This window comes from Polyodon spathula, chromosome 24 (genome assembly GCF_017654505.1).
Source record: "Polyodon spathula isolate WHYD16114869_AA chromosome 24, ASM1765450v1, whole genome shotgun sequence".
NCBI classification, from domain to species: Eukaryota; Metazoa; Chordata; class Actinopteri; order Acipenseriformes; family Polyodontidae; genus Polyodon; species Polyodon spathula.
The window spans coordinates 1,895,655-1,923,194 of record NC_054557.1 but is presented as its reverse complement, the minus strand read 5'-3'; the positions used below and the strand labels follow the sequence as shown (position 1 = coordinate 1,923,194).

General features: G+C 39.0%; 1 protein-coding gene across 1 annotated transcript in view; it reads left to right on the top strand.

Moving 5' to 3' along the window:
• Positions 1-435: 435 nt before the first annotated feature.
• Positions 436-27,540, top strand: part of LOC121299365 (potassium/sodium hyperpolarization-activated cyclic nucleotide-gated channel 1-like) — a 65,684-nt gene continuing 38,579 nt past the window's right edge. Inside the window, exons 1-3 of the mRNA XM_041227087.1 lie at positions 436-1,115; positions 7,486-7,909; positions 27,062-27,223. Of these exons, the coding sequence (XP_041083021.1) occupies positions 436-1,115; positions 7,486-7,909; positions 27,062-27,223 (1,266 nt within the window). The remainder of the gene's footprint in view (positions 1,116-7,485; positions 7,910-27,061; positions 27,224-27,540) is intronic.

Sequence of the window (27,540 nt, the reverse complement as noted above, 5' to 3'; positions counted from 1 at the left end):
GGGATCAGTGATGTCAGCAGTCTTAGGATGCAGCTCCAGATTGTATTGCATTGTTTATTATTACTGAGCATCACCCAAGACTGCGAAGGGTCTACACAAACAGGCATGCGTTTATAGAGATCACCAACTTACCTATACTGTCTCACCTAAAATGCAAATGTTTTCAGTATTTCGGTTTTTACTGTTCTGCATTCCAGTGCCTTGGAAGGAGCAGAGGCTGGTGAACGCGGGACTGGGACAGTGATAGCAGTGTGAGGGTACATATTAAGCGGAGGTTAAGTTCAGTTTCTTTGTAATGCGCCAACACAACATTCAACGAAACATGTGCGTAAGTCTGAGATGAGATGAACTGAAAATAGGACGCCGCTTATTTTAACTAGGGTGCTATAAAAAGGGATTTATGTGCTAATCTCTGCCTGTTTAGTTCCTACCACAATGGACAAGTTGTCCCCTTCCATGCGCATAAGACTCTATAGCTTGCCCCAACAGATAGGACAAAAAGCCTCAATCATGGGCGAGGAGGAAGACGGCAACAAGGATACCCGGAGGAAAAGCATCAGGATGAAACCCTTGCCTTCCCAGTTCTCTGTGGGCAGTAAGGGGATGGAAGAGAGCAAAGCCGGGGAATCTGTGATCATGGAGACCGACGTCGGGAGATTTGTCAAGACAAGCTCCAACGGCGACTGTAGGCGATTCAGAGGGAGTCTTTCGTCCATCAGCAGCCGGCACCAGCACTACTCGGCGGAAGAGAAGAGGCTCATCTCGTATGGGGATGTCACTCCATGCGAGGAGACAGACCCGGCAGGTGCAATGGGCTACTCGGCGGCGAAGCAGGGCGCTCAGGGCAGCAGCGGCAGCTCCAAGAAGCAGCAGCCTGCAGCCTCGTATCAGCAAGCGGGCTCTGTAAAGTTGGATGGGATGGACCAAATAGTTCCAGACGACGAACAAAGTTTGTACCAGGAGGGTTTCATTCACAGGCAGTTGGGACCCATGCTTCAGCCCGGAGTCAATAAATTCTCTTTAAGGATGTTTGGGAGTCAGAAGGCGGTGGAAAGGGAGCAAGAGAGAGTAAAGTCCGCCGGCTTTTGGATAATTCACCCGTACAGTGACTTCAGGTAACACAGCTTTATTGTCTTGGGTCTATCATTAAAAGCGCCGTGCCTCCCACAGACAGCTATGTAGTGTATGTGTTTGGTTGTTCATGGTGGCAGATTTATTTCGATGCGTTTATTTTTGGTTGTCGGATTGTGGAGTCACTTCTAAAAATTCACTATGTGTTTACAGCCCCATACTGCACTAAGAATACAGGAGCTGTTAAAGTACTACTAGGGCATTCCAGCATCGCAATAAAATATGCATATTTTTAAATGGGGGAAAAAAAAAGTTTCTGTTACATTTAAATAGGTGTTATAATTAATTCGGCATGTGGGAATTGTTAGTAATATTACATTTCAGCATAAGAACATTAAAGCCTAAAAAACTTTAAACTGTGTATTATTAAATAAAATAAAAGGTTTTGGCTAGACTAAAAATAAAAAAAAAAAAAAAAAAAAAAAAAAAAAAAAAAAAACATATGCTTCAAATAAACATTCCTTAGCAAAATGTCTGTATTAGTAACATAATAGAAAAGTAAGTCTATTTGGCAAAGCAGTCCAACTATTGCCTGTCAATTTCATCATTCCATTCTCCTGCTGCACTGTATAGTTCAGATATGGTTCAGATCAGTGGAAGGAATTGGGTGTTCTCAACCAAGCCCAAAGCAGAGAGCAGCCAGAAAGCTGATAGTGACAGTGTCTGCTTGAGAGGTCCAGGATTGAAAATCAGGCATGGGTTTCAGGTCAGGATTAAGTCTCTCTTGCTGGCTTGCAGGGCTGTATTCCATTTTTTTTTTAAAAAAATTGGAATTGGCAGTTGTTTTTTACCCCTTTTTCTCTTCAATTTGAAATGGCCATTTTTAATCCTGGCTCACCACTACAACTGCTGCGCTGAGTCGGGAGAGACACAGACGAACAGATGCATCCTCCGAAATGTTTCTTTTCACTTTGCAGGCCCGTCATGCAGCTACTACAGAGCTACAGTGTCGGAGGACCATGTAGCTCTGGGCCGCTTGCAGGCAGGCCCACTGGCACCCAACTAGTCTACAGGGGTCGCTAGTGCACAGTGAGCCGAGGACACGCTGGCCGACCTAAGTCCTCCCCACCCCAGGCGGTGCTCCGCCAATTGTGCAACGCCCCCTGGGAACTCCTGCCCACTGTCGGCAGTGGAATAGCCTGGACCGGTACCGGCGACCTCCACCCTAACCGATGACCTCCAGAGGGCTGTATTCCTGACTGTAGCATGTGCTATTGTCCCTTACAGCCACAAGCACCAATAAATTAAATAAAAATGCAAAAATAGGCTCTCCAGTGGCTCACCTGTCAAAAGCAATGTTGTCTGCATTGAAAGGTGAGTCATACAAGTATGGTTCCAATCCTGCCTGCTGTTCAGCTAAGGTGATGTGGGTTGTGCACCCTGGGGATCTAAAGTGATGCATTTGCCTAAGTGTCACATGGGGTTAGGTTGGGAAATAAGATGGGGCTAGTCACCTCACAGCATTGCAGTGACCACTACTGACGAGGTGCCCAGCAAGTCTAGGTGGCAACTTCCAAGGATTCAAATTCAGAATCTTAGTAGTTATTTCCATTCCTTTATAAAATAAATCAATGAGGTCATAAATGAGGTCTGCACAGAAGAGGGTTTTACCATCACCCTGTATATACTGTGTGTCCACAAAGTCCTGTTACCCCCTTATGCTTGTCTTCAATGCACTGAACAATAACTGAAACATATGGAAGAATGACGATAATTGTATTTAGAAGTACTTCATTGTATTCAGTGCAAGCATTTAACCGTACTTACACGTCTAGAGGATTGGTGTGGCAGATAATGATCCGTTGGCATATTCGGTCCGACATCTTCTGTAACATGGATGGAGTGAAATGCATCTTTGACAGCTTGTTTCAGCTCCTCCATAGTCTCATATTGCTAGATGGAGTAACTAGGTGAAATGAATCTCTGACAGCTTGGTTCAGCTCCTACGTATTCTCATATCACTGTTTTATATCATGATCCTTCACAAATCCCCCGAGGCAGTTGTCACAGTTGGATAGATCTGGACTTCATGCTGGTCACTGAATAGTTGTTGGCAAATGAGCATATCCACAACCAATCCAATGGTCTCTAAAGGCATCATTGAGATATTATCGTACCACCAAAGCACAGTGGGCTGGTGTCCCATCTTGTTGGAACCAAGCCTCATATCTGCCATGAAAATGATTGCGCTCACACTGATCCTCTGGACGTGTAAGTACAGTTAAATGCTTGCACTGATTAAATTGAAGTACTTCTAAATACAATTGTCGTCATTCTTCCACATGTTTCAGTTGCTGTTCAGTGCACTGTTGACAAGCACAATGGGGTAACAGGACTTTGTGGACACCCTGTACTCTGTGAGCACAATAACTGTGTGGATTTTGCATCAATCTTTACCAAGCTTTCATCATACTCTCAAATTGGCAAATATTTCATCATTGTTTAAACTAATGGAGACACTGACAGAAATTTTGTCAAAGTGTTTGTCTACTTGACTTTTCAAAGTTGTTTGTTTTTATTCTGTGTATGTAGCACTTCCTTCCAGGCGCGGTGTGTCTGTCAGCCTCGTTCTTGCATGACCATTCTATTCACCTGTAAGCTCTCTGCTTTTTAAAGACTTCTTTCTTTCACCCTGAAATGAAGTCCCTTCAACTACTATGACCCTGAAAGCGGGTTAGCAGTAAAATTCTGTAAAATCTAAAATTTGATTTAAAAAAACAGAATCATGAGTTTACTACACCTTCCCTTTAATTCACCCTTCTTTGCACTACACAAGCCTTGTTGGGTTTCCAGTTTATTTACATTCTCTAGTACACCAAGCATTCAAGCTTCCTCCTTCTTTTAAAGTTGAACTACATTCTGCAGAAGGAGGTTATGAATTCAAGTACAGCTCTAACTGATAAAAGCAAAACAAAAGTGTATCTGATCCCAGTATATACCTTGTTGTAATCTAAAGGGGCGTCTTGACATTGATGCAGTTCTTCTTAATAAGAGATGAGAATACCACATGCTAATCAAAATGAGATGCCGTGCACTCCCCGCAATATTATAAGAGCACATCAGAGGAGATTAGCATGGTCAAAGTATTTAATGGACAGAGTGACTGAAATGCACTGTGGGGATAGGGTGAAAAAATTAAACCTGTATGCCAATGCAATAGGCCCAGGCTTTTAGCAGAAATGCGTTGTTGTAATCCATGATGGAAATCACTTTATTATAGGGGATAACAGCTGTGGTCCAGCACACACATTTTGATGTAATTATTCTCCTTTTACCAAAGGCTTATTGACTGCAGATGGCTTAGTGACCAGTAAATTGGCATACTGAAATAAAAAAACCAAAATGGGCAGGCCCTAAAATAATAATAATGTGTTCTGCAAATCCCCTATATGTATTCTGAAATAAAAGCAGCATTTTAGAGTTGTTGGATGCCGGGACTCATTTGGCAGGCTCTAATTAGATAATTATTTACCAGGTTTACTAACTATTCTAGTAAAATATTCTGAAAAGATTAGTTGGTAAGCATGGCAAGCCTGTCCAAGGCTGGACAACCCATTCTCTTAGAAGTGGAGGAGCAGCTCAGTGTGTCTCAAGCCTGCTCTGGACTGGAGGGACCACTGTTTCTCTTAGGGGGGAGGGAGGGAGCAGCTGAGACTCCATGCCTCTGCTCTAGGCTGTATCATGAACAGTGCAACAAAGCTATGAATCCATGACTGATTACTATCCATAAACATTTGTAGTTGTTTTATTTTTTTTACCCCAGTTCTAAATCCCTGAGAAGGATATAAAGCTTTTATTCACTCAGTTCCATTTACAGATTACATCACCCACTCCTGGAAGATAATGGAGGGGGGGGGGGGGTTGTGACAGAGACAGTCTGATAATGCAGGCATTAGGGCTCAGGTTTAGAATTAGAAGCGGTGACGCACTCAGAAGTGTTAGAGTATGGCCGACAGCCAGTGTCCTGACAACAACAAAAAAAATCAAGAAGCTGGTGTCAAAGAAAACAGTTGTGAAACAAGTCAGTATCCCCTTACATCACTGTTGAATAGCCCACACTGGACTCACAGGTGTGGAAGGTGAGACCAGTAATCACTGTTGAATAACCCATACTGGACTCACATGTGCTAAGGGTGAGATCAGTAATCACTCTGTTACCTTTAATCTCAACGCTTATGGAGAAGTGTCTTATAAAGGTCTTCTGCAGAGAATATATTTCTATAAACCTCCCTGAGCTAAAACCTTTCAAAAGTACATTTCAAGGATGTGATACAAAACAATAATTTTGAAAGCTAATAACATGAATGATACATAGTTGAAAGAATTGTGGCCATCCTTTGTATTTAACCTGTAATGACCCTACCTTTGTGTGAAGTACTCACCTCACACCTGGCCAGCTGGGTTTGTGTGTGTGTATATATATATATATATATATATATATATATATATATATATATATATATATATATATATATATATATATATATATATATACACACACACACACACACACAGACTAAATCCTCCTCTAAATATTATTTACAGATTTACATGCATCTCCTCAGACTGCAGTCTGTTCAGCTTTCCATGTTTACCTGTCACGATCAGTAAAAGATTCAGGTTTCCTAGCTGTCTGTCAGACATCAGTCCCAGCACAGAGCCCAGAGATGCTACAGGTTTCCAATCACTGCCTGTTAGGCTTCTGAACTCAACCCAGAAAGAAAGTGGTGCTGCTGGCCTGCCTGCCAGACAGTTTCCTGCACATGTGCAGTGATCCTTTGCTTTAGAGTCAATCTGAGCTAATCATGACATGTCCAGTGTGTGATGCAGTAAAACAATCAGCACCCCAGTCTGTCACAGCCCTGTTAATAGCAGGGGGTCTCACACTAATCGGGAAGACAGAAGCATTGATTTAATGAACTCTGTCCTTTTCTGAAGGAAACTGTCCGTGGCAGTTTATTATCATGCGTTTTCAGAAAGTGGAGCAAATGCATGTGGTGCTCAAATTGTTTGTCTGTTAACAAAGACCTACAGATGAGTCCACTCATCTATCTGTATAAAGGAAGCACAACTATCTGACTGCCTTGTCCTCAGAGGCCAGCACCAGCCCAGGTTCCACCTAGTCCCTTTTGTAATATAATACAATTTTAATATTTCTTTTTTATGTAGCTCCACATATACAAATCCACAGTATTTCTATCTGCCGCAGTCTGCTTTGTAACCTGTGCTGCAGCCCAGTCCCACCTGACTTGTCTAGCTGACTATTCCCAAGGGTGGAATGTAGGTCAAGGGAAAGAGGCAGACTGGCAGGAAACCTCAGCAGAGGTGCTGTCCAAGGTGCTGAAACCAGTGTGGGGTGAAAATGAAGAGAGGGAAATGTGTGTCTGTGTGAGGGCAGGTAGGTGTAGAGCTTGTGCTGAAATCAGCATGGTGTGTGACGGTATGTTCAGATGAGGTGATGTTCATGGTGCTAAAACCAGCACGGTGTGAGAATAAAAACATGGAAATGTGTGTGTGTGTGTGTGTGTGTGTGTGTGTGTGTGTGTGTGTGCATGTGTGCATATGTGTATGTGCATGTGTGCATGTGTGTGCATGTGTGTGCGTGTGTGTGTGGGGGCAGGTATTACTATCAATGTGGAGACAAAAAGTTTGAGAAAATGTCCCCATAAAAGATAGTAATTCCTGAAAAACAACATTGTGGAGATGTCCCCCACTTGGTTAAACACCTTTTTAAGAACTAAATATGCCTTTAAAAAAAAAAAAAAGTGCCAAAATATTTAGTTTGTTGTCGACTTTCACTTTATGTGGGGTTTTGTCTGACTGGAGTTAGAAATAGTAAAGAAAAATATAGTGAGAGTAAATGAGAAGTCCCCACAAGTGTAGGAATACAAACATGTGTATTTGCGTGTGTGCATGTGTGTGTGTGCATGTGTGCATGTGTGTGTGCGTGTGTGCGCATGTGTGCATTTGCATGCGTGTGTGTCTGTGTGTGCATGTGTGCACGCATACACACATATGATACTGTTTTAGTACTATGAGACTCCTTGTGTTTATGGGATATATAGGATAAAATCACCAAAAAATAAGTAACATATATCCCCTGTAACATATATTCTATTTTTCTGAAAGAAGAATTCAGTTCTGACTGTAGCCTTCATACTTGTAAGAGGTCATTTAACGGAGGCTTGATATGTTGGCCTTAATATTGAAGGTGACTTTACATTGATGTCAATAGCAGCAAATCAAGACTGTAAAAGACTGGCTTTAACTGGCCTTAAAACCCATTTTAGTGTTTAATAAATAAATAACTGATTACTACTATCCTTCGCACGCTCACTCCCACACTGCCTGCAGGTTCTACTGGGATCTGACCATGCTTCTCCTGATGGTGGCGAACCTGATCATCATCCCGGTTGGCATCACCTTCTTCAAAGATGAGCACACGCCGCCCTGGATCGTCTTCAACGTGGTCTCAGACACCTTCTTCCTCATTGACCTGGTGCTCAACTTCCGCACCGGCATTGTGGTGGAGGACAACACAGAGATCATCCTGGACCCGCAACGCATCAAGGTGAAGTACCTGCGCAGCTGGTTCATGGTGGATTTCATCTCCTCCATTCCTGTGGATTACATCTTCCTCATCGTGGAGACACGCATTGACTCTGATTTCTACAAGACCGCCCGGGCACTCCGCATAGTCCGCGTCACCAAGATACTCAGCCTGCTGCGTCTGCTGCGGCTCTCTCGGCTCATCCGCTACATCCACCAGTGGGAAGAGGTAGGGCTTTGTCACACTCTTATCTACATTCACTATTCCTCATGGGTTAAACAACATAGCTGTGTACTGCAGCAAGGGAAGTGCTGTATGGTTTTAAGTAGATGTTTTGTGGCATGTTCAATACAGTTTTAAAACTAGTTTTCCCAGTTGTAAACTCCAGTAATCCATTTTTTTATAAATAAAGCATGTTTGGGGATATATACTTATGTATATGTCTATGAGGGTGTGCAGAAGAGGTCCTGTCCATGGTGCTGAAACCAGCATGGCAGGAGAGTGAATGACAGTGAAAGGGGAATGAGTGCGAGTTTGTTAACATCCTTGTTTGTTTCTTCTAAATTTTGTGTTTACAGCTGTGGTATTCTTGTTTGATATGATCTTTATTGTTATTTTAAATAACATGGTGTTGGAGGGGGCTGGGGCACACATTTTTACCAGAAGTAGCAATGTGGCCACTGATGGAGAGTTTTATCTTTACTCAGCTAGTTTCAGGAGCAGAAACTCTCTGGGGATCTGCTTCCCAATTTGTCCCAGCGTGACAAATTTATTCAACAATGCCAGAGAACTAGCAACTTTTGTCAACAACGAAATGATGACATTGTGTTTGACACTGTAACTGCAGCAGGGGCCTCATTTATCAAACTTTGATTCTAATTTTGAGCTTACACTCAAACCCATACATTTGACGTATGCCACACCTATGCACAGTTTCGTTGATAAATCATACTTATCCTATAAATGTGCCCATGTGTATGCACTTCAATTCCCCACCCTCAATTAGCCTTTTATGGTGCATAAGTAGTGGCATATTTCAAAGTCACAATAAACATTCTAAAAGAGAAAGAAGAAGAAAATGTTCTAAAGCAGCAATGGCAGGTGCACAGCTAAGGAAAACCAAGCAATACAATTTCACAGAGAATGAGATTGAGGTTCAGTTAAGTGAGGTGGAGGCTAAAAAGTCCCACCTTTTCAGCAGCTTAAGTAGTGGCCTGTCAAATAAACAAAAAATATGTAGCTTGGCAGGAGGTCACGCTGCTTTAAACTCAGTGAGTTCTGAGAGCTGGACCATGACCGAATTAAAAAAGAAATGGTCCGACATGAAGGTTGAGGGTAAAAGGCACATTGTGGCTACAAGAACTAGTGTGTGAACTACAGGAATGCATAATATGTCGATAAGGCTAGCTAGTTGTGAGTGGATAATGACACCAATTATCAAATGAGTTGATCATCTCACCAAGTCCTTAAATGTATTGATCATGTTATTCTTTGGATGTGCATCGTCATAATTATATTAACCATATGCTATTATCACAGTCAGGTTAGCCACTTGTGCTGATACATTTAAATACTAATATATTTATTCGGACATTAACAGCAATAAAACAATAGCCCTTGAATAACTATTGAATAAATGCCCAAAATCTTATTTTACTTAACAAAACATGTTTCAAGCAAGCAATATCACTTTTCACCCACTGGAAGTAGCGTACGGATGGTCAGAAGTTTGCATAGAGGTACACACTTTTCCACATCAAGTTGAAATTAGATAAATCACAAATTTTGCATGGAATTGAGTGTACGCACAGTTTACGCACAGATCTGTGTGTACGCACGGTTGATAAATGAGGCCCCAGAGCCTGGTAATTATTATTAATTATAATGCTAATTATTATTATTATTATTATTTATTATTATTATTATTATTATTATTATTATTATTATCATCATCTCCTCACTCTCTCCAGTTCTTTCGTCCCTGAACACACAACCCTGAGTGAGTGCTTCGTACATTTATATATACTGTTGTACTGGGATTCAATTACTAATTAATTATTCACTTGAATCCCAACACGTGAACTAATTTGTGCTGTCCCATGCTCACATACTATTACATACGTTATGTGCACGTGAAGTGATTGTGCAATCCCTGTGCCTAAATACAACTATATATTTAAAATCAGTCGTGCTGCACAGACCCCACATTATATCCTGTGCACTTATACATACACCAACAATAACACGCTACATACAACAGATAACACATACAACATGCACAGGGCTGGGCACACTGCCACAAGAACACACATAGTAGGATATTACAGATGATGATACAAAGTGTCCCTTTAAAGTAATAGTAGCTAAAAACATAATTAGCTAAATAGGTCTCAGATGTGCAGTTTTGAAAGAAACGCATGTTATAGTTCACATATACAGTAGATTAATTTGAAAACATGATATCTACTACTACTTTAGGTTAAAGGAAGCTTGCTGTTTCAATGCATTTATACTTCCTAGGTCATCTTATCTCAGCAGTGTCTTCTGGATCAAACATATTACTGGCTGAAAGCATGTCTGTAAATAAGGGAGGCAGCTGGTTGGTTAATGACAGGAAAGAAGTCATTGAAGGGGCGGGAAGAAGTTCACTATCAAGGAGAAATGATCAAAGTTGCAGTTATTATGTTATTAAAATACAAGTTTATTATAAAATGCATTTCTTTCAAAACTATGCATTTGAGACATAGACAACTAATCGGAGTTCACAATCTGAGTTATGGAATTATTTTCTTAGCAACAATCACTTCATTTTTCTTTATTATCAGTCGTCACGTTATATATACAGATACTATGCAACATTCTATTGTGCTCAGAGGCTGTAAACTAGCAATGCACAAGCCTTGAAGTTTGATCTGTCTCTTCTTCTTGTGTTTTTGATGATGTTTTATGAACCCCCCCCCTCCTATTTCAGTAATTCCTCATTTCCATCAACAGTAAGCCCAGGTGAATTGAGCCGGAACAAGTTGTCAGGCGAGGCGAGTGAAGTCTACACAGTAACACTGACACAGGTATCAGGTACACAGCAAGAAGAAACATGCACTCAGTACAGCATTCTAGCACAGACCTAACGACAAATTGTAGAATTAATTCAGTTGCAGCTATAGACAAGGCAATATTAGCTCAGTATAGCCCATCTTCACTTTGACAAAGACACAATAATAGAGACATTGTCAAACAATAAAAAGCGGGTTTTAAACAGATTTGTAAAATGTAGGTTTTCAAAATGCAGGTTGACCTTTGGTCCTGATCTTGCAGACCATCTCTTGGTTTCAATGCTCTTTGTTGGATGTTTTTAGCACAGCACCTCAGCAAAGTGGCTGTCACACTCTCTGCTGTACATTTTTTAATACACCTGGTGGAGATGCAAGATATTGATTGTTTATTTCATTGAAATAAACCAATACACAGCGAAAAGATTAATTTAACATACATTACACTACATTATTTAAAAGACCTATAGGATCCAAAATAGAAATGAAACAAACATTTTCAATATATACTGCTCAACATGACAGTGCAGCGGAACCCATAACTACATTTTTCTGTTTTTGATTGCTCTCAATAATCTGTACCAAAGTCATTAGAATGGCTTCATGGTGTGATTGCAGTCATTTATGCACTGAATCAAAGTCAGGTGTTGCTACTGGTATTCAGAACTGAATTACTTCCCCCAACTCATTAGATCACTTTTGACGAATATGATCAATGTGGCAAGACCAGAAAACGTTTTTTTTTTCAGTATTATTTTTACTGTGTGCATGTCAAGGAGGTCTCCTCATTAGTACATTGGGAGACATAGGTGACATTTACAATGAAAATAAAGACAGCACACTGATTGTCATACTATTATTCCAGAACAAAATCCCTTGACCCTATCCTTTTTTATTTTTAAAAGGGTTTAGACTGGATGTAATTTTATGGTAACTGAGGAGAGGCTATGGTAGTATTTCATAGCACACATCATAAGAACGCACCAATAATTGCATTAAAAAGGCTGTTTATAATGATGTTGTAAGATTTTAAAATGATATTACAGATACTTTCCATTTTGCTTACCTAATTGTGGCCACCTGGGGTTATAGCAGATGTTTAAATGCAATTAGTTGTTAATTGTTTCTATTAAGATTCCCTCATAGCACAAAAGGGATTTTAATGTACTGTGCTAAAGTCGTGCCGACATGCTACCACTGCTAATTCAATGAAGTTTTTTTTTTAAGTACTGGTACATGTTAATATATTCTTTGTTTTTTGGTTACTTAGCACTGTGATGATCAGAATCGCTACACTGTAACATAAACTTCATAAAAATGTGTCAGGTAAAAGAGGTACGGATTGGATTAAAATATTTTTCAACTGAGGGATTCAGTGCTATTGTCCTAAGGACTGTAAGATAAGGGTGTATTAATTGATGAGCTCATTGCTGAGATTTCAGTTACTTATCAGCCTATATATATATAATTTATATATCAGTATAAAATATATATATATACTTATTATATAATATATATATATATATATATTATATATATATTATATATATATATATATAATATATTATATATATATTAGTAAGTAATATTATTCCAAGATTATAGTCATATTTAATAATTCCTGTACTGACATTATTCACAGATTTTTTTTTTTTAATTCCTGTAGCTCTGTGCCTTATCCCTGGTTGTCTTCTTTTTTTTTAAACAGTTTACTGCAATATGCATTTCTTAACACGAGATTTGCAACGGAATTACACTACAGGAGATAAGTACAGTAATCACTCTGTTTTATGTACCATTGCTGGTAGTGTCACGTGAGCTGTTAGTGTGATGATATTATAGCATTTTCGGGTTCTCCTGGGACAGAATGGAGACTGCAAGCGTGAGTAGATAAAGGCTCAAGTTGTTTATTATTTACAATTATTAAATTTATCACAAAATAAAATCGTCAGATGAGGGAAAGGGAACAGGTGTCTAAAATGAAAATAAATGATTACAATTAGCAGTGTTGATTTCTTTTGATCCTTTTCCTCTCTACCTCCATCTCTCCCCACACACACCCCTCTCTGTCACTCTTGCTTTCTCCGGTCTTTTTCCTGCACTCCATTATATGTCCCCTTCCCCCCAGGATCGCTACAATATGTAAATAAATCTTTTAAACCAGGATTCATACTATTTTCTTCAGCAGAAGTTTACCAGGCAAAATATCAGAAGCTCAAAGTAAGTATAGTTTTTGAAATAAATAAATAATTTTCTAAGCAATAGAGCCCTCTCTATGCGTGCTCTAGCATGTGGTGGATGACCTTGACTTTCATTAGAGCCCTCACCTTCGGCTTGGGACTTATAACTCCAGTCGCTGTCATCTACCACACGGTTGAGCCTGCATTGATGGGCTCTATCGCTTAATTATCTAAACATCTCAAAATCTGTGACTTGTGCAACGAGTTGCAGGGGCTTGGCAACTCAATGTGATCATTTTCAATGTATTCTTTGCTTCTAACATTCAGCTACCCAAATGTGGCCAGGGCATAGGTATCCAAGCTGAAGAAAATCACAGCAAATAAAACAGGAGTCAGTCATACCTGATGCTTTCCTATTATTGACTTTGGATAGCAGTACCTCAGTCACAGTGTCTTCAGAAACTTAAAGTGGAAAACCTTGTGTTCTAATGAAGAACCCTAGTCAAATTTGTGCTCTAAAAGATGAATGATTTATTATGGTATATTGTGAGCCTCTGAAAAATGAACATTATGAAGTAGCAAGCTTATTTAGAAGATTGTGTTATTTTGTGGTTTTGTCTTGCAGCATCGATGTACAGATCATTTAAATTGAAAAAAAGTACATATTTGGTATTTGGTTTTGAACGTTCAAGGCTTGAAAAACACCATCTGTGTTTATTTGCTGTGCTAAGCTGGAAAGTCCATCTGTATTAGTAATGGCATTTGGGCTAAGAGTCAGGCTTTACTATACAGCACAGAAAGCTTTGTGATGGGGAAGAGACTTGATCTGCTTTGCAAATCCTAGAGAACTTGAATAAGAATGTGTGTGCTGGAGAGTGGTTAGAGATGACTCGTCCATGTGCAGCTTTGTGATTTTTGCTTCTTGTAGTTGGAAATCCCATCTGTTATTAATCTTTATCAGAGGCAAGATAGTCTCAGATATGGGACCAGGAAGTTGGAATCCCTGGAATGTTCTGAAAGTGCTACAAGAACTCTGAGCTATCGCAATGTTTTGTGTTTGTATGGCTTTTTTAAAATGTATTTTTGTTAAACTGTTTATTGGCTATAGTATAATTCATGAAAGAAAGAAAGAAAGAAAGAAAGAAAGAAAGAAAGAAAGAAAGAAAGAAAGAAAGAAAGAAAGAGATGTATTGTCAGAGTTCAAGGAAGGGAAGGAATATTAACCGTCCAGCATATTTTGATGACGCCCAATTGCTTTCATACCAAAGGCGTTCAGATAATTAAAAACTAAGAAATGACAAACCTGTGATGCACAAGAAGTTGAGATGTATTATTATTGTTATTATTATTAAATAATATACTTATTAATTACTACTCATTCATGTGTATGAAGCACTGTCCCTTAAAATAAAAACCTAAACAGCCATAGTTAAAACAAATAAATAAAAGAGCACAGCGCAAATAATGAAAAATATTGTATTATTATTATTATTATTATTATTATTATTATTATTATTATTATTAATAATAATAATAATAATAATAATAATATAATAATAATAATAATAATAATAATAATAATAATTTCCCTACTGCTGAGTGTTTGTTTCTCCAACTTTTCATTTACAAATGCTGCTCCAAAAACTGTGTTTGCAGCCTGTATTTCTATGATTTTATATTTTTTACTGCCTGCCCACCCTTTGTTTTTTGCTCCCTTGTTTCCGAAAAAATTGGTCCTTCAAGCTCTTCCATCAGTTTTTAACTACATCTGAGTCAAAACGCGCAAAATAAATAAAACAAGCAACAGTATAGTACTTTACTTGTGGTTCGGTAAATCACTTTAACCACAACAGAACCATTAATGTGTTGCATATTTTTTAGCTATGGTTGAAGTTCTTAATCTTAAAAAACTAAACTTTATACAACTGTTCAGTTTAAAGATATAGTTACTGTTTGAAACACAGGGCTACTCAAGCACATTCATCATCTTTGTTTCATCGCTCTGTATACTGCAGCACCTGTATATATGGTTTCTTTCATTCCCCAAAGAAATCTAACAGCTGAAATGAAAAAGCCTCATATTATGCTCAACATTATTTATTTTCCTACAAGTAATGCATAAGGGAGTCCTAAATAAAATGACAACGACCCTTTCAATAGAGACTGCTCAACATAAACAATAACTGAAAGAACCAGCTCTTTAAAAAAACATTTGCAGATGACAAACACTGCTTTATTATTCTGCCCATCTGTTCTACACATTATCTGACTTGACGAGAGCATGAAGGATTCTATTACTGTGAAACTAATAGACTAGAAGTAACATATAAATAATTAAAAATACTTTGGTGGATTCAAGATTAAGGGGAAAGCTGTGCTGCTTTATAAGTCTGGACAACACTTACACAAAATAAGAGGGGCTGCAATGTTCTGAAATCTGCCTGTTAACACCAACATACTGTGCCTGTGTTGTGATCAACGTGATAAAAATCAGTTGCGCACATGTGATCAGTAGGCTTGATAAGAACAAGTCTGAGGTTTCTTTCCCTTTGCTGTGTCACAGCGATATATTTTTAAAAATAATTCAGATTGTATTTACCTGAGGAATACATTTTGCAACTTTCTCTTATTGTGTCCAAATCATGCTCTTTCCTGCAACACTGCTCAACGTTTACTGTTCCCTCATAGCCACTCGATATCAATCAGAGCATGATCTGGATACACTGTGATTCCATTATTATTATTATTATTATTATTATTATTATTATTATTATTATTATTATTATTATTATTGTTTTTGTTGTTTGATAATAACAGTTCTATACAACAAGGAGAACATTTAGATACTGGACAAACACACCACTTCCTTGGATGTGTACATAATCTAACCCTGGGGACAGAATACATAGAATGGAAGACAGTGCCAGTGCTGTCAATTCTTATAGCTGTGCTTGGTCATATTATAGTTCTCAAAATATTTTGACAGTTGGTTTCATTTTTCTTGGTGTTTACTTGGTTATTGGCAAGCTCACTGAGAAGAGTTGGTGACTTGATATGCATAAGAGGATGAACAGTTGTAAGGGCCAATATTTGGAAGACACTTTAACAGTACCAAATGTTTACAGGTTAGAAAGAAAGAAGAAATCAAATATTCCATTGTGTTCTTCACATTAATAGCACTGGTAGGAACAATTCCCAATGACTCCAGGAAAACTGAAAATTTGTGACCTGGAATTGCAGTTCAGGCTTAGAAATGGTCCTCCCTTTAAGCATCCAAACCATCGTGGATTGAAAATAAAAAATCCAAGCTTTTTTTAAAAAGAAAATTGATTAGGTTTCACAGACTCTGGTTAGGATCAATCTACTAACAGTTCTACCTCACATAATAAAACATGAGGCAATCCAGGATACCAGTGTGAACCTGCAATCTGTGAACCTAGCCCATAAAGTTGCATTGTTAATTGGATAAAAGCAATTAATATAAATTTCTAATACCAAATACAAGATTTGGACAATAAATAAGAAAACATCTGCCATAACACTGTCAATAGGGTGTGGGTACACCATGGGAAGCATTAATTCCACTTGACAGCGGTTTAAAGGGTGTTGTGTTGTTTTTGGATATGAAAGTACCTGCCATTATTAACCTCAATCGGCTTCTTTCAAAGTCTCTCTGTCTGGGACATGCCGTATTTATGTAGTGCAGAATATATGTACAGGATGTTTGACAAATACCCAGCCTCTGTACCATTTACACAAAACACGATTTTCCTGGATTTGTAGAAGCAAGAAGAATAAACACTGGGCAGAGTATTACGGACATGGCTGCACTATATAAATAAACACTGGGCAGAGTATTACTGACACGGCTTCACTATATTAATAAACACTGGGCAGAATATTACTGACATTAGTTCACTCCACTTCATTTTCACACATAGAGCCCAATCTAACATAAGATCTTGCAGGAGAATGAAAGCTGTTCCTTTCCGTTGTTTTCACAAGAGATGCTCTCCTGGGTTATTAGAATGTTAATAGTGCTGTAGCTATTAGGAAGTATCCCATCCTACCAGTCTGCTGAAATAGACGAGGAGTCTGTTTGAATATCAATAGAGACAGAAAAGGAAATGTGGGTCATGTTAGAAGTACAACACTGGCCATCACTTGTATTCAGAAGAGCACAGCAGCGCGTGGCTCAAGTATTTGGAATACTGTACTAGAAATTACATTGGTTCTCTTGAACATGCTGCCACATCTGTGGTGTAGATTCAACTGAATATTACATGGCTTAATATTCTAGTATTCCCAATACCTGGATAATGTGTCACCCATTGCATTCAGATTATTCTTAAAAGGATCCTTCATATTCTGAATGCTGTTTACTTGGCTTGAATTGGGGTGGGGGGTCATACCTCTTACCGATTGTTTGTCTTACCTAATAAAATAATTTATTTTTTCGCTTTCCTTAGAAATGCGTGATTTCTGCTGTGAATTGTGGGACTGTACTCCTGGCCAAGAAGTAGTGAAATAGTGAAGTTTCCACAGCGGTAGCTCTTCAGTTAGGGTTAAGGATTGGACACATTCACATGTGCCCAGGATAAGAGAAATATTCGCTACCAATTGGCTTTGAAAAAGCTCAATCTGGAAGTTCATTTCCATGGTTGGTACTCAATTGTAAAGGTGATGGAAGGACCATACATTAAGGAATGGTCCCTCCCAGTTGGCTTTTAGAGGGCCTCTATATGTGTGGTCATGGACCTACCTGACTAGAACCACCACAGATTCTATCACAGCTGTCTGGACCTGCCTGGCTGGAACCACCACATCTCAAGCCATCACAGATTTTATTACAGCTGTTCTGTGTAGATTCCATAACTCAAATTGAGTCCCAAGGGTTAGTGGCTTTTCCAGGGTAGGTAGTGATTGTGTGAAGGTGGAAAAAATTCTGCATTTACAGGTTACATGAAATTGGATGTCAACTGGATACTCATTGGCTGTCTACACCATTGTGAGAGCCCAGTGTCTAACCAATCATTACTAGGAAGGAAGGAAGGAAGGAAGGAAGGAAGGAAGGAAGGAAGGAAGGAAGGAAGGAAGGAAGGAAGGAAGGAAGGAAGGAAGGAAGGAAAAATCCTATTGTTCTAATTAATCAAACCTCAGTGTTTATACAATTGGTGTTCTGGTTATTGTATTTTAGGTTTCTAGCAAACGGACAAATATCTTGCCACCAATCAAACCTAATCTTGTGTGCTTAATCCCCTGTTGATAGGGAAATAATTTTTACTGTTTACTGTTTAAAACATATAATACTTCCACATATTAATGTATGGGTCAGAATATATTTTCACACATTAGTATGTGTGATATTGCTGACAAAACCATATTGGTAAAACAAAGGAGGTTATATTAAAATCTTCCTATAAACATGTATAGTGAACATTTTGTCTCTGTGTAATGCTTATTCCATTTCCATATACAATTCAATTTCTGAAAATTGAAAAAATGAAAATATGGTCTGGTTTATTTTATTTTTTTCCCATTTGCAATTAGAGGTCAGTGGTTGAAATTACACCTCTTTCATTTTGTGTTACTCCTGATAAAGTAAAGGAAAACCAAACTATGGGTGACAATCAGGATGTACCATTAATGCAGGGGGAGAACACTGCTGACCTGAAAAGGCAAATATCTATGAAGCGAGAGACACCTCACCAACAGACAGAACACTTTCCACAGTTCAGACACACACTGAATGCCAACTTCACCTTGAAACAAAAACGCTAAAACGTGTTTATTATGTAGCAAACAGAAGTGCTCAATGGGTAAAATGGAAGCAATTATTCCGTTACTATAGTGACAACCACTTTAAAGTAAAACCTTTAATTACAATCTAATCAGGCATTATAATCAAATAGTAACACTCTAGATTTGAATTTACTGTAGAGGGAAACTGAGGCTGGCTCTTGTAAACTGAAAGGCCTCCGGGATGTTCTCAGTACATTATTTATAAATAATATTAACAGCAAATTTGCAGAAATTGGCAGATAGAAATTCTATTTGCATGGTGAAGCACAAACCTAGTCATTTAATGACTGAAAAATAGCAGTACTGATTCATATTTAGATGTTTGTTTCATTGGGCTATTTTACATGAGTGTTTGCTTTTTCTTGAGACATTTCTGTCTCGTGAAATAAACATGTAAATCCTTTCATTTTCCTTGGAACGCCTCCTTTTCCCTTAACGTTATGCAAATGAATGAAGGGGGGGGTATTTGAATTAGCCACTTGTGAGGCCCAGTTTGATTCTCATGCTGTTTACCATGAAAGTCTGCAAAATACTGTTTACATGAGCAGAGAACGGTTTCCCGAGAAATAATCCACGTGTCATTGTGTGTGACGTAAATGGTTAATAAAACTTTGATTTGCTGATGGAACGTGCCTTCATCCACACTGCTTTAAACATATCATCTGTGTGTGTGTGCCTGTGTGTGTGGGGGGGGGTGGTGGTGGTGGTTATATCTTTATTAATAATAAACTGGGCCAAATCCAAGTAGTGGTTGAACAAGCGTTTGGGCTATTGAAAGGGAAATGGCGGATACTACTGAAGCGTGAAAGAGGGTCCTATTATTAAAGACGGCTATCTTTATTTTTGTAACCTAACGGTGTACATTTATTTTGTATCACATTTTTGTTTCATTAGATTATTTTGTATGTCTTTATGCCAAATATAGCATCCTCATTTGTGCTGCACTTGTATGACTGCTTCTGCTAAATCAAGTATTGGAATATTGAGTAATATTGTTGATTCCCAAGAAATAAGTCAGGAAAATTCCACATCACATTTGTATAGATATTAACACCTGAGTCTCTTCATTGCTCCAACAGATATAAGTGGAGGGTGGACACAAATTTTGCTCAGACATAACTCTGTGAAACTGCATAGCAGTTCAGTTTTATTATTAACATTTAAACATAGTATTTAGTAGTAGTTTACAATGAAGTTATTTTGACAGTTGTTTGTCTGTCAGAATACACAAGCAGCAATGTGACTTACTGCTGAGAAATGTGACTTGCTCCTGTCCAGATTTCCCTGGTTATTCTGATTTCAGAATGTCTTTAAGTCTGTATGTAACAAGGAGATGTTACTTACATGGGTCGTCACTGAATAATACTGAATAATTCAGACACTGGACACAGGTGTACAGATTTAATAAACAACACAGGCCGGGCACTAGGGTACCAACAATGGTAATCCTAGCGTCGGATTTAAGAAAGAAAACAAAACAAAGCTAAAAATAAAAGTTTGCCAGACAGGATGAGTGCTAGCCACTAAAAGAGACCTCCCACTCCAGGAACCTACTATACTATGAAACCCTCTCTATACTTAGCTTGGGATCAAATACCTTAAACTAACCTACTGCTGTTGCTTTTGAAGTCCCAGAGATTCTGGGTCTTCCTGATGGTCCTGGCTGGGCAGAGTCTTCACAGGCACCGTCTTGCAGTTGAAATGTTTCAAAGTAGTTATCCTGTGGAGCGGAAACTCTCCTCCTTGATGTAAATACAGAGAGCTTTTGCTCAGCACCTGTCTGTTTGGCTGGGGCGAGACGACACCAAGAATGTGTCCGATTGTGGGGTCCGTGTGCGGGACGCCCTTCAGCCCAGCTACTGCCCGACCCCCTCCCCCCCCCCATCGAATTAAAGGTAGGCAAGCCTTCCTGTTTACTAAGCTGAACCAGCGACAGGCTCCTCCCTGTCACAAACACATACTCCTGTCCAGGTTTCCCTGGTTATTCTGATTCTAGAATGTCTTTACAACACATTCACCTGTCCAGATTTCCCTGGCTAATCTGATTCCAGAATGTATTTATGACACATTCACCTGTCCAGGTTTCCCTGGTTATTCTGATTCCATAATGCCTTTATGACACATTCACATGTCCAGGTTTCCCTGGTTATTCTGATTCCAGAATGTCTTTAGGACACATTCACCTGTCCAGGTTTCCCTGGTTATTCTGATTCCATAATGCCTTTATGACACATTCACATGTCCAGGTTTCCCTGGTTATTCTGATTCCAGAATGTCTTTAGGACACATTCACCTGTCCAGGTTTCCCTGGTTATTCTGATTCCAGAATGCCTTTATGACGCATTCTCTGCACCGTGTCACATCAGCAGTTGTATCCACATCCATTAAATTACAGGCAGACAGCAACACAATGCCAGTACGTTGCCACGTGAGCTGCCTGAAAAGCCAAGATATAAGATATATGCAGTAAACATGCATTGTTGGTAAATACAATACACTTGTGTTCAACCTAAAAGAGCCATTCTGAAGACTAGGGTGTTCTTAAAGAGACACACAAAAGACTGGAACCTCAAGTCACTTTATTTAAGAAAGCAAAAAATGTGACTAAATAACATAGAACATGAAAATAAAAATACAGAAAGAGATTTCCCTTAAAAAACATTTACCATGGAATGTTTGCACAATATTTTTTACAGTTGTCCAATCGTTTTCCCATTATTATACTATGCGTTTACTATAGTTTACCATGGTCTGTGTTTGACATTGCTTACCTATGCTTTTCCATGCTTTCACTATGCTTTATTGCCCTATATTTTTACCATGGGACACTTTATAAGGCATTATCTACAGTACAGGTAATGACTGCTGCAGAGGATATTAATGATATTATAACCAATGCTTTTACATTGCTTTACCACCACTTCACCTCTAAATTAAAAGAGTCATGAAGTTGAGCTCAGTAAGCCATATATGACTCAAGATCCACTTATACTACAACACTGCTTTAAACCCATTAGTAGATTACAGATTTTCTAAAGAGAGCCTATACCTAACTACTCCCTAGCCTGACCCTTGAGTGACAGCAGGTATTCAGTGCTGTCCTGTATCTGACATCAAGCTCTGGCACTGCTGCCATGGCAATATGAAACCTAGTATGGAACTGTTACTGGCACTCCTCTTAAAGGGATACAGAGATGAATTTTATGTCAAAGATATGCAAAGTCTGAAAGTGATGAGAGATTTGGAGAAGAAAACAAGGATTGATAAGAAGCTTTGCTTTCTAATAATAGGCTGTAGAAGTTACTGTCTGGCTAAGAAACTATTACTCACAATTGTATTTGTGAATGAGATTGCTTTGCTTTGCATGCTATCCATTAGGATTTTGAAGTAGAGTCGATATTTTGGTGTTTACAGTATCTCACTGCTATATTGCGCTGCAAAATATTAAAGCATTGCCAAGTTCTTTGTTTCTGTTACAGTTTATTGAAATAATGAGGGTGTAGTTTAAATGTGTATGGAACGACTACACATTGAGTAGCTTTAAAACAAAACTAAAGCCAGTACACATTTAAGTACAGCACCCAATCAACTGTCCAGTGTTGTTCATGTTGATTGTGTGAGCAGTGCTGTAACTGTTCAGAGTTGTTCATGTTGTTGATTGTGTGAACGGTGCTATAATTGTTCAGTGTTGTTCATGTTGCTTGTGTGAGCAGTGCTGTAACTGTTCAGTCTTGTTCATGTTGATTGTGTGAGCGGTGCTGTAACTGTTCAGTGTTGTTCATGTTGATTGTGTGAGCGGTGCTGTAACTGTTCAGTGTTGTTCATGTTGTTGATTGTGTGAGCGGTGCTATAATTGTTCAGTGTTGTTCATGTTGTTGATTGTGTGAGCGGTGCTGTAACTGTTCAGTGTTGTTCATGTTGTTGATTGTGTGAGGGTTGCTGTAACTGTTCAGTGTTGTTCATGTTGTTGATTGTGTGAGCGGTGCTGTAACTGTTCAGTGTTGTTCATGTTGATTGTGTGAGCGGTGCTGTAACTGTTCAGTGTTGTCCATGTTGATTGTGTGAGCGGTGCTGTAACTGTTCAGTGTTGTTCATGTTGATTGTGTGAGCGGTGCTGTAACTGTTCAGTGTTGTTCATGTTGATTGTGTGAGCGGTTCTGTAACTGTTCAGTGTTGTTCATGTTGTTGATTGTGTGAGCGGTGCTGTAACTGTTCAGTGTTGTTCATGTTGATTGTGTGAGCGGTGCTGTAACTGTTCAGTGTTGTTCATGTTGATTGTGTGAGCGGTGCTGTAACTGTTCAGTGTTGTTCATGTTGTTGATTGTGTGAGCGGTGCTGTAATTGTTCAGTGTTGTTCATGTTGTTGATTGTGTGAGGGTTGCTGTAACTGTTCAGTGTTGTCCATGTTGTTGATTGTGTGAGCGGTGCTATAATTGTTCAGTGTTGTTCATGTTGTTGATTGTGTGAGCGGTGCTGTAACTGTTCAGTGTTGTTCATGTTGTTGATTGTGTGAGGGTTGCTGTAACTGTTCAGTGTTGTTCATGTTGTTGATTGTGTGAGGGGTGCTGTAACTGTTCAGTGTTGTTCATGTTGTTGATTGTGTGAGCGGTGCTGTAACTGTTCAGTGTTGTTCATGTTGTTGATTGTGTGAGCGGTGCTGTAACTGTTCAGTGTCGTTCATGTTGCTGGTTGTGTGAGCAGTGCTGTAACTGTTCAGTCTTGTTCATGTTGCTGTTTGTGTGAGCAGTGCTGTAACTGTTCAGTCTTGTTCATGTTGATTGTGTGAGCGGTGCTGTAACTGTTCAGTCTTGTTCATGTTGCTGGTTGTGTGAGTGGTGCTGTAACTGTTCAGTCTTGTTCATGTTGATTGTGTGAGCGGTGCTGTAACTGTTCAGTGTTGTTCATGTTGATTGTGTGAGCGGTTCTGTAACTGTTCAGTGTTGTTCATGTTGTTGATTGTGTGAGCGGTGCTGTAACTGTTCAGTGTTGTTCATGTTGATTGTGTGAGCGGTTCTGTAACTGTTCAGTGTTGTTCATGTTGATTGTGTGAGCGGTTCTGTAACTGTTCAGTGTTGTTCATGTTGATTGTGTGAGCGGTTCTGTAACTGTTCAGTGTTGTTCATGTTGATTGTGTGAGCGGTTCTGTAACTGTTCAGTGTTGTTCATGTTGATTGTGTGAGCGGTGCTGTAACTGTTCAGTGTTGTTCATGTTGTTGATTGTGTGAGCGGTGCTGTAACTGTTCAGTGTTGTTCATGTCGATTGTGTGAGAGGTGCTGTAACTGTTCAGTGTTGTTCATGTCGATTGTGTGAGAGGTGCTGTAACTGTTCAGTGTTGTTCATGTTGATTGTGTGAGCGGTGCTGTAACTGTTCAGTGTTGTTCATGTTATTGATTGTGTGAGCCCTGCTGCAGCACTGCTTGATTGGTTTCTCAGCTGGATCTCTTATTGTTTGCCTGGCTGCCTGTGTGTACACTGGCGCACTCAGTGTTGCATTGCTCCCTGTCTGACTAAACATGGAATTAGGTGAACAAGATCATGCATTTGTGATCATACTCACAGTGTAGCTAAGATCAGATCTGGCCACTGACACTCAGAAGGATGACAAGAGGCTGATGTATGTTGCTGGCCCCGGAACACTTTCAAGTTAATCATAAAGCTTTAGATTCCTGTGTAACATTCAGGGAGTCCAGCTTAGTGACTGTCTTTAATTCCAAATTATAACCCTCCTTGAGTATGTCAGCCAGGTAGTAGAGCTGTCATCCTCTACCAGGTGGAGGCCCTCTTAACCCCTGCAGCTATACAAGGAATTCAGCGGCTGTTCAAATGGTTTCTTCTTAAAATACATCTGAGAGTGACTCAAGTATCACAACAAAACTGACCATTTGGACGACCAGATCCACCTGTCTGTAAATGTTAAATCCTGTTTCGTGCCCCTCATTGCAAAAATCACACATGCCCCCTGTACCTTAAAGGGTTAAATCTAAGAGGACTTTAGAGCCTTGAAACTCACTTTAAAAGGTGACATCAAATGCAAACAGCCTAAAAGACCCAATGTAAAATATTAGCTAGAAACACAAAACAATGCAGTTTATAGAGCATTAATAAACAACAACTGTCCTTACCTGTGGATAGCTGTCTTTGTCTATCGACTCTGGAAATCTAACTGGTGACTTGGCCAATAATCTATCAGAGAAAGAACGCTGCATTCAACATTATTGCTTCATTGGAAAATGTGTCCGATTGGACAATAGAAGGTCCCTGATGGCCAGTAAAGGATCTTGGATATCATTGTTAATCAATAATAATCAATAAGTTTTTACTGTAAAATGCATGAAGAGCGCTATATAAAAGCAAATTTTATTGCATTGTATTGTGTATAATAATCAAAAACGGCAGTAAATATGTCAGCACCCCAGGTGAATGCAAAATGTGCTTTTGAATTGCTCAATTTATACATTAATTGCCATTTTTTGGAATTGTTCAGATGAGGGCAAATGCGAGATAGGCAGGTTGCTGTTAAATGAACACAGGCATGTTTGGGTTTCATTGAATACCTGCAGACAAAAAACCTATTGATTCCTACACTAGCTTTCAAAACTTCAAAAGTCTCTTATTGCTTCCATTACAGTTCTCAGTGGAGTGGTGATTATCTTGTGATAGACTTGAGAATCTGGAAACATGACATAAATATCAAGCAGCCCAATAGGTCCAGAGCAAACCAGTCTTCATACACAACAAAACATCAGTTTGGTTTATAAAAGCATTGTGTTTAGTTGATGCCTCACCTTCTGTTCTGGACACATGACTGTCAGTGTCTGAATTATTTAATGAGCGTTGTGTTGGACAAACACTTAAGTAAATGTGTATTTTTAAATAATAAAAAAAATGCTAAATGTGGGTTGATCTAGATAGTACCTGAGCACTGATACAAGTAACATGTATTAAAGGGAGCTCCATCGCCACACTAAAAGCCTGGCTGAAATCACTTTTGTTTCATTTTGTTTGTTTAAAAAAAATAAAAGTGCTCAAAATATCTCAAATGTAAAAGCTTAACAATTCTCCTGTTGGAAGGATGCTTTCCGACTACACTACAGGAAATTTAACACCCAGACACACACACAAAGATATTTAAAAAGGATTAAAATGGAGCTTTTATAATATTGCTCAGCAGCATCCAAGCACATTATAAAATAAACCTTCCTCATACAGATGCATGAGTTAGAAGCTCTAAAAAATACATGAAAATACACAATAATATTTCCAGAATATCACGCAATATTAACTGTTTTACTACCATATCCTTCGCAGCTATGCATCTCTGTACTATACAAATAGTAGATCTTGCTGAGTATAATGACATTCATATATCAGTCATATTTAACTTCAAATATAATCATTTCTCATATTTATTTTGTTAAAGCAGCTTCATTCAGCAGCATATTCTAAAGAGCATGCTTCAGTGTAAACCATATGATACACCAGTACAGTGCATATATTAGACATTACATGCACAAATATTTTAGAAAGCTTGTGAGGTTTCAGGCAGAAAATCTATAGTACAAGTGCCTGGAACATTCATTGGTTAATCTACAAGCCTACTACAACAAGTTCCAATTAAAGGGTACATAAAGACCTTTTTATTTTATTGTGTTACATGTTGCCATGTGTTGCTACAACTGTTTACATAAGGTGTGTTTTGTTTTAATGATTATTTTTTAAATTGCATTCCCTGCCTCAAGATAGCTTCCTATGTACCCACATGGACCTTTCAGAACTACATTTCCCATCATCCTTCTGTTCGCACATGTAACTGAGATGAATTTACCAGTGAGCAGGATGATGATGGGAAATGCAGTTCTGAGATGTCCATGCAGATACATGGGAAGCAATCATGAGGCAGGGAATGTAATTTAAAAGTTTAACCTTTTGCAGTCCATTTATTCAGCACTTGTCAGGCATATCAGGTCCAATTTATTTTCATACAAGCTGTTTATTTCATACATACGTTTTTTAAAATCAATTTTTCAGAGTAAAACGAGTTTAAAAGGCACTGAATCACAAAAGCACACTCAGTACTGTATCTCCAGCCAAGCCCCACCCCTTGTTCACTGTATTTTTCACATACCTCTTTATAGACGTGCATACTGATAAATCCTCTCCTGATCACTCGTTTTATCACCAATCTCCTCAGTAATGCGATCCAAGTCAGTATATTCGAAGCAATTAAAATTGAAGAGTCTGTTCCATTAGCACAGACAAAGAGGATGGTTGTCCTGCTACAAGCTTCTAAGTGCAAATGGTCCCTTGTCAAAGGAATACTAATGCAACCTCCTTTGCTGTTCCCCAGATCTTCCACATGACCTATGACCTGGCGAGTGCGATGGTGCGGATCGTGAATCTTATCGGGATGATGCTGCTGCTGTGCCACTGGAGCGGCTGCCTGCAGTTCCTGGTTCCAATGCTGCAGGATTTCCCTCAGGACTCCTGGGTCTCCAAGAACAACATGGTGGTGAGTGCTCATGCTGTGCTACATGCCTGTTTTCCACTCTAAATCAACACTAGTTCAGTATTTACAGGGGCAAATGAAAAATGGACTGGGTGAGACAATCCGTGAGGACTATCAATGAGAATCGTGCCCAATCACACTTTTAGAACCAGTTATAAGACAGCATGGTTGTGGCTCCCATTTACACCATAATGCGTCAACATCACAACTGGAAATGAGTTCCAAGAAACCTTTTTGGCAAATGACCCTTGAGTCCACCATGTTTGAGTCTGCCATCTAATGTGAGCCAGGGAAGTATAATTGACAGCTACATCAGTTGG